Here is a 19,907-nt window from a genome sequence, read left to right on the forward strand (position 1 = left end):
GCATGAGGTGATCGGACGACGTTGTATTGTTGGCTACTCCTTTCATCTCAATGGCTTGTTGTATTGTTGTTTTTTTTTTTTTTATAAGGTTGATGTGTTCTTTTTAGTGAAACGGAATTCAGTAAAGGTGTAACTGTTTTAGTGAAGTGTAATTGTTTTAGTAAATGTGTAATTGTTTTTTAATTAAGGTGTAATTGCATTTTAGTCGAGGTGTAATTGTTTCATCATTTAATTCAGTTTCGGTAAGTGAATTCATAACTGAATTCTTCAATTTAGTGTAACTGAATTTTTGAAATTCAGTTTCAGTGTAACTGAATTTTTGAAATTCAGTTTCAGTGTAACTGAATTTTTGAAATTCAGTTTCAGTGTAACTGAATTTTTAAAATTCAGTTTCAGTGTAACTGAATTTTTGAAATTCAATTTCAGTGTTTGATTTTAGTTTTAGTGAAATATTGAGTTTTAGCAAAAACTTCAATTCAAAAAAAAAAAAAAAAAACAGTTTCACCAAAATACAGTTACAGTGACGTCAGCATATGTCAGCATGCGTCAGCGCGCGTCAGCATGCGTCAGAAGGGTAATTTATGATTATAAGTTTTAGGGAGTTTTGAAAGAGTTTCTAGATGGGTGGGGGACCTGGGGGTTTAAACAAAGTTTTTTGGTGAGTAGGGTGTTTAAAATTAGGCACTAAAGTAAATAAGCATATTACTCAAAAACCATAATGTTTATTTTTTTATAATGAGTAAAAATAATAAATCAAAGAGCTATTAACATGATGACATCCATACATGGAACAGACGTACATAAGCACCTCAAATCCCACTTGAAGTTTTTGAAGCATGGCCTTGGATATGAATGATCAGTTGGTGGGTCACGTGTTGTTCGCACAGCACAGTAGTTGCTATATGCCGATATCTAAGACCCCGTATACACCACGCACCAAGCGCAAGTTAGCATACTACGCCTTTCATACCTTCAGTAGTCAGTACACCCCGTAGCGCACATTAGACTCCCTTTCACCTAACCAACTCATATCTCTGTTTGCGCTTCTTCCACATAAAAACTCTTCTATCATACTCATCCAACTCTCTGTCTCTCTGAAATTAGGGTTTCTCACAGAGACCCAGTCACACACTCTCTCTCCCTTTCTATGCGATCTTTGTGCTTCAATGCCTGCGAATCTCAACCAGAGATTTTCCACAGGGTGCCAAATTGTTCAATTTCTTGGGCGATTGCGGCACATCGGTAAGTTCGTGCATTTGTTTCAGTTCAAATAGCAGTCCTTAATTGAATTGGAGCGCCTCCGGTGGTTCTTCGATGGCGCCCAGCCGAAGGAAAGGAGCTAGCAAAGCCGCTCAGGCCGCCGCCGCTCGCCGCCAATGGAAGGTCGGCGATCTTGTGCTTGCTAAAGTCAAAGGCTTTCCTGCTTGGCCTGCTACGGTAAGTCTTCTGGGCCAAAAATTATTTCTTTATTTATTTATTTATTTATGGCATGATGAGCCAAGACGACTACTGTTGAGGAATATGCTTTAGTTAGGGTTTTAGTGCTTTTGTGCATGCTTAGTGTGTTTGATACAGTGTGGGATGTTGCTTGTAAGTGTGTTTTTCTGGATCTGAATTTGAATATCTTTCTTCTTTAACTTCTTTGGGCAATCTTACTAATGAGGACCCTTATTTTTTTTTTTTTTCCTTCCAATCTTGGTAGTTGGAAGTGTTAGGTAATAGAGGAGATTCATGGGTGTTTACGTTTTCTTCATCTATTTTTTGTAATTTGCATTCAGATATTTCTTGTTCGATGCATGTGGAACTGGGGGTTTGATGATCAGTGTTCATTTTTCTATAATTATATTGCGAAAAAAGTTAATTTTATTTATTAACTGGGGTTTTGAAGCTTTCTGTCAAATTTATGTATCAGTGATTCTCTTGCACAGTCACCGAAAGTGCAGCCTTTGCAGTGATTTTGGGTTGTTTTTAACATGCTTTCATTTTTAGACTCACTTTCAAGGATTCCCAATTGGAGAATCCCAAAGATGGTGTCTTTTTTATATTCAGTAGACTGCATATCAAGTTGGCTTCTGATTGCAGGTGAGTGAGCCGGAGAAGTGGGGCTACTCTACTGATTGGAAGAAAGTACTCGTCTACTTTTTTGGAACCCAGCAGATGTAAGTACTTATACATTCTTGATTAACTTCTAGTAACATCAATGGTGGTGGTTTCTATGGTTGTGTAAGTCAAATAATTGATTAGTTATGACCTTCCTTTCAGATCAGACTTATTGAGGGAAGTTAAATTTCTGCTTTATGATAATATGATGTCATTGTTGTTTGAGTAAGGTATGATTGTTATGCTGATTATACTGAGTATTGAACAAGTGAAGCCAATTGTGAAAATTTGGTAATTGGCATCTTAATTTGTGTTTCTAGATCTGTTTATATGTACTTGGTCTCTTTAAAATCATGTACTGTTATTCTTCTTTCATTTAATTATACATGTAGATTGTATTACGCCAAATTTTAGTTGTGGAGATTTTCTCCCTGTGAGATGCCCCTGGAAAAAGGGGATGGTCCTAGCAAAGTTGAGTGGCGACTAATAAAAGAAAATCATTTATATGTTACTGATGATTCACTTAAGTGAGGATAAAGCAAGGTCATTTGGATAGGGACATTATACACTCTTACAATGTCCATAAGTGAATTGTGAAGGTAAATTCTAAACTCTTCCCTCCTTTAAATGTACCAACAATGTGGGTGAAAAAGGAGAGGGTTTTGATTTAACCAAATTGAAGCCTTATAGGTGCAGTGCTTGATTGATCCATTTTTTCTTACTCTTTTAAGTTCTGTCCCTTGTTTTACTTTTATCTGGTTTATCCAATAGGTTTCATTGTAGATATAATCCCTAAATTATGAATGATTTAATAGATATAGATGTTAGTAGAATGGGGATGAACTTGGCAGTTTCTATACATGTACTTATGAGATTTATTGTCAGGCCTGAATCCAAAGTCACTTGGAAGAGTTGAAACTGGTTAGTCACCAATAAGTTGAAGAGTTTATGCGGGATTTTGATCCTGAATCTTGCTAGTTTGATTGTCTTTATATCGTAGTGTCATATGAAATGACTAATTGGTGAACTTGCAAACATTGGTCTGAAGAGAGTACAGTTTAAATTTAACCTTCATCCTCCAGGCTAGCAATCTTTACTCACTATTAAAGTTCAATAAACATGGTCATACATTTTTCAAAGTCGATTTTAAAGAGCACACTTCCTTTATTTTTCACTCTTTATTAAGCAAGTCTACAAAGGAAATTAGGAAATTGGATATAGTCCCAGCAAACAATTTCTTAATCTTGTGGATAGAACCTTATCTATGACATTATACAGAATTAGTGATTAACTTTCAATGACTGAAGTTTCTTGGAAATCAAGCAGATATGTGCTATATTCATTCAAGCATTAACAATCCTATTAAGAAAGAATTCCTGAAGATCCTTCAATAAAGAATTGACAATACAGTGGTAGCATTATGATTCTAAGATAAATTGATTAGGATTAATGGTAGCTAAAAGAAAAAAAAAAAAAAAAAAAAAGACATTTTATTGTGTTGATTTGTGAAGTCTGTATGAATTTCCAATAATGATCAACGGAGTTGCAAATCTACATTAACATACTCGTGTATAATATATGCCTTTGATGTGATCTTTGATGTGTGATTCTGCTTGCATTTCAAGTTCATTAATCTTTGGTGGGATGTCATTAACAGGCTAACATGAGATTATCGATTTTAGTTTCACTTCAATGTAGACTTACATATAACTTCCCTTTCCACTTGGGAAAGCACAAGAGACCCTCTATTTATTTTATACCATGAAAATTCTTTTTGACATGCTTATAGTTCTTTCTGTGTGCATGAATTTGTTATATATAGTAGTGTGTATTTTTATGATGTCATGCTAATCATCATGCTTGTCATTCAATTTTTCAATTTTGTTAACTTTTTAAGGGAATATTTAATGTTTTTTATTTATTTGAATAATTCTCTGGTTTTATCTATTGTGGGCATGGTGAATTCACTTATTTAGTTATTTGCATTGCATATCCATTTTATTTGTGTTTATAGTGACCTAACTAATCTGAAATGTAGTAGGAGTTTGATTGATTTCAGCCAGCTAGTTTCCTTATTCTACTGAATATTTTTGTTATGTAGAGCCTTCTGCAACCCTGCTGATGTCGAGGCATTTACTGAGGAGAAGAAACAGTCTCTTCTGGTCAAGCGTCATGGGAAGGGTGCTGATTTTGTTCGTGCAGTCCAGGAGATTATTGATAGTTATGAGAAGCTGAAGAAAGATGACCAAGTTGATGATATCAACTCTAGTGCAAATGGTGGAATTTCAGTGGATTCTTCATCCAACCTTGGTTCAAAGGATCAGTCAGAAGCTCCTGAAGCTGTTCTTGATTCACGTTCAAAATCTTCACATTCTGTGATTGATAGAAATGAGCCAAGTATTTCTGTTGAAGATGCTTCAGCGCCTGCTCAAATAGATGACATGCTTGATAAGGAGGCCTTAACTGAGGAACCTGCTGCTACAGAAAAGGTTACTGAAACACCTCTGCCAACAACCTACTCTTCAAGAAAAAGATCTAGAGACTTGCGATCCCAGAGCTGTGTCTCACAGAAAGAGGAAGCACCAGCTCGTAGGTCGAGAAGCTCATCCAGGATGGAATCACGCAGATTACGGAATTCCATAATGCCATCTGATGATGATGCCAAGAATGCTGGGGACATATTGTGTAATGTAGTGCGTGATAGATCCTTAAGAAGGAATAAAAGAATACGTAAATCACCTGATGCATCTGAGTGTGATGATGTGAATTCAACTGCTTTTGTTTCAAATGGTTGTATTGAAGACAATGGTTCCGAAGTTGTCACAGTTGATTCTGACGTGTTTAGTTTGAATGAAGGCAGTGCTATTGATTCGGGTTGTAAAGGTGAACACTCAGAGACTGTTGTTGACTGCTTGGATGGGGATGTGGAGTTGATTAAAGAACTTGATCTCCAAATAAAGGCTGTTGTTATTAAGAAGAAAAGGAAGCCAAACAGAAAGAGAGTTACTAGTGATGCAGCTGAGTCCATTGCTATGTTGGACAAGGAGACAGGTTTGGAGGTTGGTTTGCAAAGCAGTAGTCAAACTGTGCAAACTGATTGTGGAAAGATGAGTGGAAAGTCTTCCAAGGAAGATGGAGATGAGCACCTGCCATTGGTGAAACGAGCCAGAGTTCGAATGGGCAAACCATCTTCTTCAAAGGAGGAAGTTGATAGCTTCTCGCACACTGAAGAAAGTCTGAAGGAAGTTATGCTCAATCCATCAGGGCCGATCAGCAAATCCCCAAATTTTGATGAAAATTGTCCTGCTGGTAGGGACTCATTTGTGGTAAATGGGGCTCTAGATAATATAACACCTTCACGAGGTTGCACTCGAATTTTAGGAAATAGGCCTCACCTTTGGAACACCAAAAAAGAACAATCATTTGGTTGTTCAGTTGATGGTGAAGCTGTTTTGCCTCCATCTAAGCGCCTTCATCGTGCTCTAGAAGCTATGTCAGCTAATGCTGCTGAAGATGATGAAAGATGTAATTATGAATCGTCAACTATGAAGGCATCTACTATTGATTGTAATATTTTTTCCACGAGCAGATGTCTTCCTATGAATGTGGAGAGTAATACAGGGAATGGTTTGGGACTGCAGAGCGAGGAATCTTTTGGCAATAATGCTTCAGGGTTTGATGCTTCTGGGTTCTCCACCAGTTTAAACCCTGTGATCTCGGAGGAAAATGCTAAACCAGTCGTGGAGGTGGATGTATATGATCAGAGAAGTGAGAGTCCTAACACCCAAAAGCTTGAATGTTCCATTAATGATTTCCCAGATTCTAGAGATCATGCTAGTGGTAAAAATCTTAGTGGCGGTTCTTCTAATTGTCACACTATTGGAGCTGCAGTCCAGACTGAAAGTCCGGGGCATTTATCGCCTAATATGGATAGAAGAGAGGCTGGTACCAGATGCAATCAAGTTTTAATGGCTGAGTTGCCTCTGAGGGATGAAGGCAGTGCCAAAAATATTGAACCGAGCAATTGTGTGGCAGAAATTCCTGATATTGAATGCAATAATTCAGACCATACTCTGAAGAGTGTAGATCCTGCATCAGGTGCCAACCATGGATCTGTTGCAGTTTCACTTCAAAATGATGCTAGTCCACTTCACAATAGTTCAGAGGGCCGTAGTGAGAATATTGAGTCTCTGGATCGTCAGCTTGAAGATAACAGAGAAGTCAATGACATGTAAGTTTCTATAGACTGGTGTAGTTCTGTGGTAGAATTTGATGCTTTATCGTGTTCATATTTCACAAGAATTTCCCTCCTCTTGATCCTTCCCACAAATAAATTTAATGCATAGATTTTCTTAATTTGTTTACTCTTTTTCCCTTGCCATTATAATGGAGGAGTTTAATAGAGGAATTTTTAGGTAAGTTTTGTTTTAAATCTCTGTTGCTTTGTATTTTGTTGTCTTAGGCTTGATGTTGTGAAAGTGGTCGAACATAAACAAACAGAGAAGGATCTAGGTTCAGTTTCTAATCCAAATGAGTACTTGGGTGAAAAACATGTTTCCGGTATCCGGTCAAGTCCATCCGTAACAGACGGAGGAGATTCTCTTGCACAAACATCACCTCCCAATGCCTCAGGCTGTCACGTGTCTAATTCAGATAGTAGTAATATTCTTCAGAACAATGGCAGTTGTAGTCCTGATGTTGATTTACAGCACAAGAGAATTTCATCTACTCCAGTTGACGAGGATGGGAAGTCCGAATCAGTGGCTAGTCCAAGACCAAAAGTAGTGAGCAGGTATGCAGAAGCACTTGCTGCTCTGTCATCCTTCGAGACAATGCTTGGAACATTGACAAGGACCAAGGAGAGCATTGGTCGAGCAACTCGTATAGCTATCGACTGTGGAAAGCTTGGTGTAGCTACTAAGGTAGGGAACATCATATTTATAATTTAGTTAATAATATCAGTGATACCTGATTGTTCCTCTGGGATTTTTTCTTCCTTTTTTATAGTTTGAATTTCTATGTCAAGTTTATGTAAAATATTATATATATATGAATTCTTTCTTGATGCATAAATGGAGATGATGGAAGTATTTCATTTACACTTTTTCTTAGAACTTATAATAACGTTGAAATTGGGATGGAGTACAAACGTGCGCCTTGATGTCTTACTCGTGTAATTTTTCTTCTTTTAAAACTCAGGTGTTGGAAATTCTTGCTCGTTATTTGGAAACTGAGTCAAGTTTACACAGAAGGGTGGACTTATTCTTCCTGGTGGATTCTATTACTCAGTGCTCTCGAGGTTTAAAGGGTAATGTTTGTATTTATTGTTCTGTGTATTGGAGCTAATCGTCTGACATATAAAAATAAGTGAAGTATTAATGATCTATATGTGAGATTTGCTTAATGTTGATATTGATTTTGAATATTAGGTGATGGTGGTGGTATGTACCCTTCAGCCATCCAAGCAGTGCTGCCACGGTTATTGTCAGCTGCTGCTCCTCCTGGAAGTTCTGCACATGAAAATCGTAGGCAGTGTCTAAAGGCAAGCGAAGTTATTCTTTTTCTTTTTTTGGTCTTTTTATTTTGCTTTAATTGCATATTGTAATAGTGTCCTCTTACCCTTGATTATTGCTTAGTGTTGGGTATTTTTCTGGCAGTACAATGTTGTCTGGCTTGTGCTAAATGCCTTACCTGTTCATCTTCTTCTGCATAGGTTTTGAGACTTTGGTTGGAAAGAAGGATTATTCCAGACTCCATAATTCATCGCCATATGCGAGAACTGGATTCCCTCAGTGGGTCTTCTTCTGCTGGTGCCTATTGTAGGCGCTCCTCGAGAACAGAAAGGTCTTTGGATGATCCTCTTAGAGAAATGGAGGGTATGCTTGTTGACGAATATGGAAGGTTTGAATTGTTTGGCTCTTACTTCTGGATTGTCTTATATTCTCATATTTTATCATTTAATGAGTTCTTTCTGTATTTCCGCAGCAATTCAAGTTTTCAACTTCCGGGATTTTGTATGCCCCGCATGCTCAAGGATGAAGATGATGGAAGTGATTCTGATGGAGAAAGTTTTGAGGCTGTAACTCCTGAGCATAATCCTCATACCCATGAAGAACATGAAACCACGCCTGCCACTGAAAGGCATAGGCATATCTTGGAAGATGTCGATGGAGAGCTTGAAATGGAGGATGTGGCTCCTTCTTGTGATGTTGACATGAGTTCATCTTGTGATGTTGCTGGAGGCAATGCTGTGCAGGCTTCACATAATCAGTTTGAACAGCATTGTCCACTACCCTTTGCCCCTCCACTTCCTCTAGATGTGCCACCAGCATCTCCTCCACTACCATCGTCTCCTCCGCCCCCACCACCACCACCACCTCTGCCTCCACCTCATGTCATCCACCCTCCATGTGCTATGGCCGATCCCTATATCAGTGGTGTTGATTCAAAGCCCTACGCTGATGCACATGTGGGTCTTTGCATTACTTTTCTTGTTTCCTTTGATAATCTGTCAGTATTACAATGGAAAAATGACTTTGTCGTTATATCTTTTTTCTTCTAACTTGGATGTGCATTTGCAGAATGCGCATGACAACAGAGTTCAACCTGCGCCTCAGCAGCTGAATGCAACGAGAATCAACCAAACAATTTCTGAGGCAGTGCACTATCGTGCCCCCGAATGTAGAGATCTTCAGAGACAGATGCCTGATTCTACTTCATGCTCTTATAGTAATTTTCCTACATATTCAGGGAGAAATGTTCCACAAACTGATGGTGCCACCTTCCACAATAAAGGTTACCCTTTGCGACCACCCCATGCTCCACCATCGGATCAGTTTTCTTATGTTCAAGGAGACCAGCAGGTAAAGCCTCGACAGGAGGCCCCGCCTCCTTACCGCAACAGATTTGACTTCGTGCAGAATGGGGACAGAGAAAATTATTACAATAATCATGAAAGAATGAAACCCCCTTATGAGCCCCGTGAGAGCTGGAGGTTTCCTGCACATAATTTTTCTGGTAATTTTCTTGAGTGCAAATAAATTTTTGATGACAGGGATTTGTGGTGTTCTACCTTTTTCTTTTGTATTTTATGGTGACATCTTGATCTTAGAATTATTTGCTTTTCTTTCTTCCCTAGGTCCTCGATATCCTGACAAAGGCAAGGCATCTTATGGAACTGCTCCATTTGCTGGCCCCCCTTGTGAACCAACTAGATTACCTGGCCAAGGGTGGAGATTTCCTCCCCGTTCAATGAGCCACAGGAACTCTATGCCTTTTATACCACCTTTTGAAGGTCCGATACCCGTCTCAAGCAGAGGTATGTGGGTTTTCTGTGGTTATTTGTTGTAGGTATGAGTTTCATGCTAGTGTTTACAGAGTGTTGAAAGTTATATATTATATAGTCTCAGGGACTGTTCTCTTTGGTGCTTCAGGTCCAGGCTTTTGGCGGCCAAGATGAGCAAATATAGCAAACTGTCAGGACTGGTGTGTTACCGCGACAATTTCCTCTAGTAGAGTATTGTTTTAGTAGTTATTACTGATGCTAATTCTATTATAATGGTCCATAATTCTTAGGTATAATCCATTTTTGATCTTGCTTCTGCTGCTTATTCAAGAGAATTGGTTATTTTGCCGAGTCATTGTGGTTCATGCTGTGAGGCACAGACCTCTACAAGAGGCTAAGGCGCAGAGACCAGTGCAATAATGCTTCGGATTTGTACATATGTATTCTATCCTTCCTCCTGCAAAAGCAGAGCAGGGAGACGATCGTTGTAGAGATGATTGAGCCGTGACTAACTCTAGGTTGGCATGTATCATTTTTTTTTGTTTTGCCAATTTTTACTTCAGAATTTTAGGATAATTTATATCATGGAAGCCCTTCATAGGAATTTTGTTGACTTATGCTGGGGCATTTGTTCAAACACATACTTCTCGTTTCATGCAATCTTTATGTGCATATATTTTTTCCTTTCTTGTCCATTCCTTGAAATTTGGATGGCACCAAACCATTCATTAATTTGGAGCAATTATGCCATTAATGATACCGCTATTAGAATTGTTTTGATGTTAATTATTTGTATCTGACTAATTCTTAAAGGGTGTTAAATTTAAGTTCACAAATTTTCTATAATAACTCTTATAAGAATTGAAGCAACTAAATATGTTTTAGAATCAAAATGATTCCATATTTAAGTGCTTGATTCACCCTTCTAGTGGGATAAAAATATAAGATATTGATAAATTGATCTATGCAGAGAATAATCTTATAATATCAATTTTGAGAAGTATAATTTTCCCAAAGAATTTTCATAAATTTAATTCAGAATTGAATGCTGTTGTGCGTTTATAACTTCATAGAAACATGGGGGCCATCCATTGCCAGCGACTATGTTTCAGTGTTAATGAGGTTGTTGGAAACTTGAACGACTCAAGTGATGTGGTCGGTCATGTACTCATGTGGCATATAAATGATTCTCAGTGTAAATGGATACTCACCGACTTTTTGCACGTCCCTTTTTATTTTTATTTTTATTTTAAGAAAGGAGATAGTAGAACTAAGCTCTTTCCACATAAATAAATATGACTCTTATTTAATTAGAGCTTTAATTAGGTTGGTCGAATTAATTATTAATTATTAATTAATTATATTTTTCTCTACTTTTTTAGAAGTTTAGAACAAACAAATTCCAAGTTTGAATTCTTCTTCTTAATGAAAAAAGATTTACCCGAAGAAAACGAAAAGTTGTTTAGAAAAGTGGAATTATATAAAGACAGCAGATTGGAGCAAATGAGCAGAAGGCTGTATCCTCCGACCCCACGACAGGAGGTCTTGTGGGGACCACTTACGAGTCATGACTCAAACCAAATGAAAATTGAAGCCGAAATGAGGAAATGAGGTGGTCTTGTTTGTGTTCTTCTCCCTAATTGATTACTCAATTGAATTTGATTGATGAGAAACAAGGAAAGTCTTTGCTTCATCAGCCTCAGCTTTGCTGCTTCTTAGTTCTTACTGCGTATAGATTACAGGAAGAGAGAGAGAGAGAGAGAGAGGCAGAGAAATGGGCGCTTCACACTCGGTCTCCGAAAAATCCATTCATGTTTTCACCGTAAAGGTGCTTGCTCATTCCAATTTCATTGCTTTTCTTCTTCCGCAGCTGAATCGTTTCGTTGAGGAATCTTTAAAAGGTTTCGTTTTGGTGTTGCAGGATTGCAAAGGTAATGACGTGGACCTCAGCGCTTACAAAGGGAAGGTCCTCCTAGTGGTTAACGTTGCTTCCAAATGGTTCGTGCTTCCCCTTTTTCCCTATTAATTTTCATCCTTTACTTACTTCCTTTCTTGTTTTCAATAATAAATAACAAAAATTTGCTTCTGAAATTTAATCGATTAATTCATGCTTCTATTCTTCTTCTGGGTTGTGAACAGTGGGTTTACTGATTCAAATTACACCCAGTTGACTGAACTTTACAGCAAGTACAAGGACAAAGGTATCCTCTTTTCCCTCTAAACTTTTGAGTTTTGCCACTGCTGTTCTATTTGTTTGAACATATTGTCTTTTTAGAATTGAGTTTTTTATGAAGCTTTGATTTTTCATGAGGAATTTACATACCCATGAAAAACTCTGCTGGGTTTTGTTTATTTTTTGAAAATCACATGTCATATTTTGCTTGTGTTGCTAATTTCTAAGGTTTTATATGAAACCCATGTGCTGAAATTGTTGATGACTAGATGTGATATGTGACATATGTCCCACACCATAATGTCCTCTTACTTATCAGTTTATGTGATGTTATCAGGTTTTGAAGTCTTGGCATTTCCGTGCAATCAGTTTCTGAAGCAAGAGCCTGGGACAAGCCAGGAGGCGCAAGAATTTGCGTGTACAAGATACAAGGCTGAATATCCAATATTCAAGAAGGTATTTTTGAATTCTTTACATAATTATCAGATAATCAATTAGAATATCTTAATCCTGCATGGTGCTTGTAATGTCCTGAGCTTTGAAGACTATGACTAATCATATAGTATTATTCATGGCTTATGGATTTTGACAATAAATTTTCTGAAACTCAAAAAGGTCCTTGTTAAATTTGACCATGTAGAATTAAGAAAGAGGGAAAGGGTTACTAGACAGCTAAATACTGCTCAGTGCTACCTATTGCGTACTTAACCCCAGCAGTTGGAAAACAGAGATTAGGTTTGGTAGTTATAGTAGTTGCTCAAAATAAGCTAGATCTTTCCTCCCAGTGAACCAATTCTCATGCCAGTGTCCATTTGGAAGAGGCACATGTTCTCCCAAAGAGCTCTTTGAGGAAGGCATGTTTGATCATTTATATAGATGTAAATTGATATAAAATTCTCTTGCTCATGTTGGTTGTTGGATGCCATTCCTCCTTTATTTTGATTTTTGAAACAAGAAATTCTAAGAGGCTTTGGCCTTTTCGCATAAGACTGGTTTGCAGTTGGGCTATAGCCTAATGCCCTCATGTTGTTAATTTGGCTCGCATTTGAAGATTTCCTGGTTCATGGGGGATTTCCATGGTATTCTAGGATGAAGTTAGGAGTCCAAATAGGTGTTGGAAGGTTATTAATTCCTGGTGCGTTTTGGACTTCATTTTGGGCAAGTTTTGAGGTTTTCCTTGTGTATAAAGGAAACTTATTTCCTACTCAAAGTTAACTTTCTTCCTACTTTATCTAGGATTGTAATATAAGGCCTATGGTTATAAATAGGACCTTAGGGGCTTAGAAAAATGTGAGAGAATCAGATTAGAGTGAGCAAGTCCTTAGGATTCTTGGGAGGCACACAATCTAGAATTGGTGAGATCAAGATTAGGTAATTAATCTTGGGTGAGAGATCTAGGGTTTTGGGAAACACTTTGTGAAAGGGTGTACAAGAGATTTGGGGATTGGGTTATGTGATTTAGTCCAATTGTAATCTTAATACTTATTATTCTCATAGTGAAGAACGGAGATCTCTCCCGGGGACGTAGGCAGGAATTTTGCCGAACCTCGTAACAAATCTCGGTGTGATTGTGTGTGCTTGTTGGTTTATTATTTTCTGTTTTCTTGGCTGTGTTTGTTATTTATCTTTCATCGAATTATTGCTTGTACGCCGTGAAGGTGGGAATTAGGATTTAATTCTCAAACTACATCAACAAGTGGTATCAGAGCCAGGTTTCGTGTTCATCGATCGTGGTTCCGTGTTTATCGATCGAGGGTAGTTTGTCATGGCAGCGGGAAGTAGTGGTGTTTCATCCTTTAAGGTGGAGCAATTTGATGGAAGAGGTAACTTTACTCTATGGCAAAAGAGAGTGAAGGATGTCCTAGTTTCGCAAGGCTTGGCACGCGCCTTGAAGGGAAAGGAAGTAGGAAAACCGGCAAAGATGACAGATGATGACTGGGAAGACTTGGAGTGCAGGTGTGTGAGCACAATTCGGCTTTATATTGCTGATAATATTATCAACAATATAGATGAAGATTCTGCCCCGGAATTGTGGAAGAAACTAGAAAAGCTTTATTTAGCTCAGAAGTCTATGGCCACAAAGTTGAATCTGAAGCGGGACATATATAAGCTGAAGATGGAAGCGGGTGCAAATCTCATGGATCATATGAACGTGTTCAAAGGACTGCTAAATCAACTCGAAAGAGTTGGGGTAAAGATTGAGGAAGAAGATCGAGCCCTCTTACTTCTAACCTCACTTCCTGATACATATGACAACATAGTGGATATCTTCTTGTATGGTAAGGATACACTGAAGATGGAGGAGGTCGAGTCAACTCTCTTGTCTAGTGAAAGGAGAAAGAAAGTTGAGGATAAAGATTCCTTGTTTGTTGCTCATGGTCAAAGAGGAAGGCAAACTACCAAGGGTTCTAGTGATAATAGCAAGGCTAGATCAAAGGGTAGTGGTAAGGGCTGGCAGTGCTACAAGTGCAAAGAGTGGGGACACATAAAGAAGGACTGTCCGACTTGGAATAAGAAGGATGGTCATGGCTCTACAGCGGTAGCAGACTATAATGAATCTGGAGAACTTCTCACAGTCTCTATAGGTAACACTTCTTCTCATGGTGATTGGATATTGGATTCGGGTTCTACTCACCATATATGCTCTAGGAAAGAATATTTTGAAAAGTTTCAAGAATCAAAGGGAGGATCTTTCTCTTTGCCTGACGGGTCCAAAGTTGACGTCATGGGGGTTGGAACGGTGAAGATCAAGATGTTCAATGGGGTGGAACATACTTTGGGTGGAGTCGCTTATGTCCCAAAGCTACAAAGGAATTTGATATCCTTGAGTAGGTTGGATTCCAAGGGCTACCTGGTTTTGATAGCAGGTGGAGTCATGAAAATTACTCATGGAAGCATGGTCCTAATGAAGGGAGAGAAGTGTGGTGGTTTATATCGTTTGATAGGAACTCAAACCTCGATGGTTGGTTGGAAACGAAATGCACAAGAAATCAAGCGCTTGAGGAAGGTCTCGTTTGCGGGTACAGCAGAGACGGTTGTGACATGTTTCCAAGGTTCAAACGATGGTGAGAAAGGAGATCCTACTGGAGGAGGGGGTGAATCGAGGCCCCTCTTCGGTGCTAACCGGTAATTGGTTACACGATGCAGCTGCACATAGGTATTGGCCGTGCGAATCAAGGGTGGACCATAGTTTCTTGATTCGAGTTATGTGTAGTTGGTACAAGGTCAAGGCCAATGGTATTTGGTGCAAGGTAATTTGCATGATATGCTCGCCAAGGTGGAGATTGTTGTTAATTTGGCTCGCATTTGAAGATTTCCTGGTTCATGGGGGATTTCCATGGTATTCTAGGATGAAGTTAGGAGTCCAAATAGGTGTTGGAAGGTTATTAATTCCTGGTGCGTTTTGGACTTCATTTTGGGCAAGTTTTGAGGTTTTCCTTGTGTATAAAGGAAACTTATTTCCTACTCAAAGTTAACTTTCTTCCTACTTTATCTAGGATTGTAATATAAGGCCTATGGTTATAAATAGGACCTTAGGGGCTTAGAAAAATGTGAGAGAATCAGATTAGAGTGAGCAAGTCCTTAGGATTCTTGGGAGGCACACAATCTAGAATTGGTGAGATCAAGATTAGGTAATTAATCTTGGGTGAGAGATCTAGGGTTTTGGGAAACACTTTGTGAAAGGGTGTACAAGAGATTTGGGGATTGGGTTATGTGATTTAGTCCAATTGTAATCTTAATACTTATTATTCTCATAGTGAAGAACGGAGATCTCTCCCGGGGACGTAGGCAGGAATTTTGCCGAACCTCGTAACAAATCTCGGTGTGATTGTGTGTGCTTGTTGGTTTATTATTTTCTGTTTTCTTGGCTGTGTTTGTTATTTATCTTTCATCGAATTATTGCTTGTACGCCGTGAAGGTGGGAATTAGGATTTAATTCTCAAACTACATCAACACCTCATACTGAAATGTAAAATGTGTCCTAAACCCTGTGCGGCTGTGTTGATGAAAGTTATGGGGTTGATTGTCCACTAAAACATAATACTGATAATAAAAAATAAAGAAAAAAGCAAACCTTGTGACCCTTCAAGCTCTCAAATTGTGGAACAATTTTTATTTTCAGTTTCTGTTGAACTTGGAGTCCCTGCATTTCTACTTCCTTGGTTCATTTCTTGAGTGATAAGATGATGTGCTTGAAGCTGAGTGCACTAGGGGCCTGTCTCTTTTTTTTTATCTTGGTTGTGCTGACATATATTCTTAGTGATGCCATCGTTTTGTTATCTTCATCTGGTAGGTCAATTGCAATGAATTACAAAAAGGGAAGAATATTACTGGGTTCTTACTAGCTGTAGCATTTTCATCACTGATTACTTTTATGAGAAATGGGTTACAAGAGGGAGGAATTCAGAAGGAGGGAGGGTCAAGCAAACTAATTTATTGGATTTGAGACTAGTAACAACTAGAAAAAAAACCCCAACGGTAGTAAATTTGGCTTGTCCTGCTTCCAAAGTTCCAAGTAGTGGGAGTTGGCTTTAAAAATATTTTAGCTTTCCAATATTAAGATTTTAGTACTAGTATCCCATTTTGCAGTTGAAATTTGACTGGTTAACATGAAATCTGTACTCTTCTATATCTAGATACGTGTCAATGGACCAGATGCAGAACCTGTCTACAAATTCCTCAAAGCAAGTAAAGGTGGGTTTCTGGGGAATAGGATAAAGTGGAACTTCACCAAGTTCTTAGTTGATAAGGATGGTCAAGTAGTCGAACGATACAGCCCACTCACCTCTCCCTTGAACATTGAGGTTCTCTCTCTCTCTCTCTCTCTCTCAGACACATACACACAGAGAAGCATTGCTCGTGTTGTCACTTATAATAATTAATCTTCCCCATCTTTGACACACAGAGAAGCATTGCTCCTGTTTTTACTTATAATAATTAATCTTCCCCATCTTTGACACAGGCCGACATCAAGAAAGCACTGGGGGAGGTGTGAGAAACAGGCAGTTCAGACATTAGTAAAAGAGCATAGGAGATATAGTGCCTTTGTTCTTTGTTAATTATCTTTCTTTCATGTATCTATATGTCTTCTCTCTGTCCCGGTATTTGTATCTTATCTCTATTATTACCTATTATATTTTCTACGTCTGTGCTTGGTCTTCCCTATAAATGACATCTATGTTATGCAAATGAAATGAGTTGTTCGTTCAAGTCTCTAAAATGTAATTATGGAAGTGTGAATCATAATATCTATTTGGTTGGAAAATATCAAAACACTGATATTGGCCTCTCAGTGCGAGTCTGATTCTCGAGTGTTCTTACATCACATGTTTTTCGTCCTCTCTTTCTTTCCTCCGACAGCCCTGATTTTTTATGTAAGATCGCAGAAGCACAAACATTCTCATTGGCTTTGGTACAATGGTTCAAAAGGCCAAATATCACATACCACGTGCAGGGCTTAGCTTAACACATTCATCCTATTGTCTCGTCGTGTAGTCTAGTCTGATGATGTGTATAATGTTGTCATGTGTCTGCTTATCCATTGATCTGTTCCTCAATTGAGATAAAGCTCTCTCACTGCATTAGTGGGACAGGGGAATAGGTTCTCTCCTCAGCAGAACAAGGTGTAGTGCTCCAAACCCAGTAGTTTCAAAGGGAGTGGTGGCCCACTGGCCCATGTAGCCTTTGTAAGGTTGTTGTTGAAGGCGAGGGATCATCTCTAATGTCGCCTTAAAGGCCATGAGACTAAGAGAGTAGGGCTTGGCTTGGGGTCATTGAAGATGTTAATGGGTTTTGAAGTATGAACTGGTTTGTCAGTGTTGGTAATGATAGATGGCCAGCATGTCGGTTTGACTAGGACAATCTCCAGTTGAACCAAGCTCGACATGGTGCACGTGATATTGGAGCCATATGTGGCCCCCTATGTAGTTGTCTTGACTCTCTTGATAGCTACACGTGGGCTCTATTAGTAGTGACTGTCACAATGTGAATGCTATTATTATTAAGGGGAGAGAAACTTACCTGAAACCGTGATGTCAGGTCAGCAATCTGACTTGGTGTCACTCATAGTCGGAGTGGCTGGAATCCAAGGGTGGTGTCATCGGGGTTAGGGTTTTCGAATTTGGGCTTTTTGATTCGAGCACAATTGACCACATTCATTTACACCAATGGAAAGAGCAGGAAGAGAAAAGCAAAACCCCTATGGTTTCGCCGTCATCCGCCTTCGGATTTGTCGGAGATCGGCAGTCGGACGGTCGACCCAAAGACACTGAGAGACTCAGCTCGACATGGGGATTCATCTGGTGGTGATGGCTGGTTTTGACTTCGTCGAAAAGTGCAAATCGCCGACGAAGGGGTGTCGGCTTGTTTGGGTTCAATGCATCATCACCGATGGGTTTTTTGGGTGATCGAAGGCTGGGGAAGGGAGGAGAGAGAGAGAGAGAGAGAGAGAGAGAGAGAGAGAGAGAGAGAGAGAGAGGAAGAGATGGCCGGTGTTGTCGCCGGCCATCGCCGTCAAACAGTGGTAGTTCGAAGAGTGAGGAGGTGCGGTGAGGGAAGGGAGAAGAAATAGAAGCCTAAATGTGTCACCCACATGTTACAGGTGTCTTTGGCTAATTGGATTGTGACACCAGGTCAGATTTGACATCATAGTTTTAGGTAAGTTTCTCTCTATTAAGGGTCATTCTAGACTCGAGATTACAATACCATATGCTATAAATTCTTCAATGATCTGGAGTTGGATACAAGAGGTTAATTATCCCAAACTATAACCTTGGACATTATCTTGCCAAATAATTTGATGGATTATAAATGTTGCCAAATTATTAATCTGAATCATTCATTGTGGTTTGGCTGACTATTGCCCATGTTGTTGTGTTCGGGCTTCTCATAACGTTTCTCAACAATGATGTAACAAGTAACAACTATTGATAAAGAATTTGTTATTGTGGCGTATTGATAACTAAAATATAGATTATCCTTTATACCTACTACTAACACAAGTAATACATGACACGTGTGCCACCCTTATGACCTTTGCATCAATCTTGACTTTTATATTAATTGTTAATTTCATTTTTAAAAGGTATGATGAATGGTAACGGCTAAAAAGTAATTAATTTATCAATATTTGTCCCTGTAATTCAATTAATATAGGTTGAGGATTAGATAAGTGTAAATTTGTGATAAAAGGCTATTATTTGCAAAGTGTACCGAAAATTTGTGTATTTTAAGAAGTGAGTAAAAGTGTGATGGATTCATAATATCTTTTGTGGTGCAAAAGTGTGGACGACTGACGAGTACCAAATTCCGGTACTCCCATTTTTGGCATTTCTAATTTGGTACTTGTAGTATATAATTGTATGATTCTTTGTTTGGGGAAATTGAAAATTTGAAAAGTGTGAGCGTATATGCATGCATGCAGGAATCATCAATGTCAGACAGGGAGGGCCCCCTCCATGCGGAAGAGTTGACGAGAGGTCCTTATCGAGAGGGTTTGGCAAGGGACAAGCAAATAGCTCTGCTTTGTCATGTGTGTGACCCATTGGGCCAACCAGAGGCCAACATTTGTCTACCACCACATATTATTGTTTGGTGATTTCTATCTTCTTCCTCTGCTCTCTACCCTCTACTCTCTCCTCTATTTAAAGCCATGGTTGGTCCTTGAGACCCCTTCAAACCCACCACACCAGACGTTTTCAACTTGTTACCCAAATCATCCAAATTATTCAATTGCCTAATTCATAGTTGTTTCTTTTCTTGGTTTTCTCTGCATAGAGACATATATTAATAGACATACATGGCAGGCAAGGCAATCCCATCAAGGAGGAGTAGTACTAGTTTGAAGCTTCGGTGTTCAAAGCACATTCGAGAGCAGCGAGCACGGCTTTACATCATATGGAGATGTAGTGTGATGCTTCTGTGCTGGCATGACTAAGAAGCATTCAGTTTCTTGGCCTGGGGGTCATGTCATGAAGTTTGGGATTCAGTTTTAGGCTGACTAATTAAACCATATACAGGTATTGCAGTGTTCGATCAATCTCTGCACAATTATGCAAAGGGAACGCAGTAGTTATTGGGTAGATAATATCAGACTAGGTGGTACACAAAGTTGATGATGATCGAAGCTCTGAATTAATGTGTGTTTGACTGTGTAAATACATATTTGTATGAAAGTTATTAATGTAACTCTATCTTGGTTTTCCTACTTCTCTAGTACATATATTGTCTCCTTTAATTCCCTCTCTTCAATTCTCTCTCTCTCTCTCTCTCTCTCCCTCCTCTCCCCCCCCCCCCCCGGCGAGTATACACATATTCATAAAGAAGAGATGAATCTTGTTAATGCTACTT

The 19,907-nt window shown here is 38.9% G+C and overlaps 3 protein-coding genes across 3 annotated transcripts; all 3 read left to right on the forward strand.

The window, feature by feature from the left end:
* The first annotated feature begins 1,077 nt into the window (after positions 1–1,077).
* On the forward strand, positions 1,078–10,139 carry LOC147275710 (protein HUA2-LIKE 3-like). The gene is made up of 12 exons (XM_086254724.1): positions 1,078–1,437; positions 2,083–2,159; positions 4,202–6,331; positions 6,563–7,022; positions 7,300–7,408; positions 7,530–7,642; positions 7,814–8,001; positions 8,086–8,569; positions 8,682–9,117; positions 9,239–9,418; positions 9,534–9,585; positions 9,676–10,139. The coding sequence occupies exons 1-11, from the start codon at positions 1,315–1,317 to the stop codon at positions 9,557–9,559; spliced, it is 4,326 nt and encodes a 1,441-aa protein (XP_086110850.1). The 5' UTR covers positions 1,078–1,314; the 3' UTR covers positions 9,560–9,585; positions 9,676–10,139.
* Positions 10,140–10,943: 804 nt separating this feature from the next.
* Positions 10,944–16,769, forward strand: GPX5 (glutathione peroxidase 5). The gene is made up of 6 exons (XM_086254725.1): positions 10,944–11,213; positions 11,307–11,383; positions 11,525–11,586; positions 11,896–12,014; positions 16,196–16,363; positions 16,522–16,769. Exons 1-6 carry the CDS (start codon positions 11,160–11,162, stop codon positions 16,552–16,554), a joined length of 513 nt encoding a protein of 170 aa, XP_086110851.1. The 5' UTR covers positions 10,944–11,159; the 3' UTR covers positions 16,555–16,769.
* Positions 16,770–18,069: 1,300 nt separating this feature from the next.
* Positions 18,070–19,787, forward strand: RTFL14 (ROTUNDIFOLIA like 14). The gene is made up of 2 exons (XM_086254889.1): positions 18,070–18,215; positions 18,982–19,787. The coding sequence occupies exon 2, from the start codon at positions 19,357–19,359 to the stop codon at positions 19,492–19,494; it is 138 nt and encodes a 45-aa protein (XP_086111015.1). The 5' UTR covers positions 18,070–18,215; positions 18,982–19,356; the 3' UTR covers positions 19,495–19,787.
* The last annotated feature ends 120 nt before the right edge of the window (positions 19,788–19,907 follow it).

Source organism: Dryas octopetala, chromosome 8 (genome assembly GCF_963921425.1).
Source record: "Dryas octopetala chromosome 8, drDryOcto1.1, whole genome shotgun sequence".
Taxonomy (NCBI): domain Eukaryota; kingdom Viridiplantae; phylum Streptophyta; class Magnoliopsida; order Rosales; family Rosaceae; genus Dryas; species Dryas octopetala.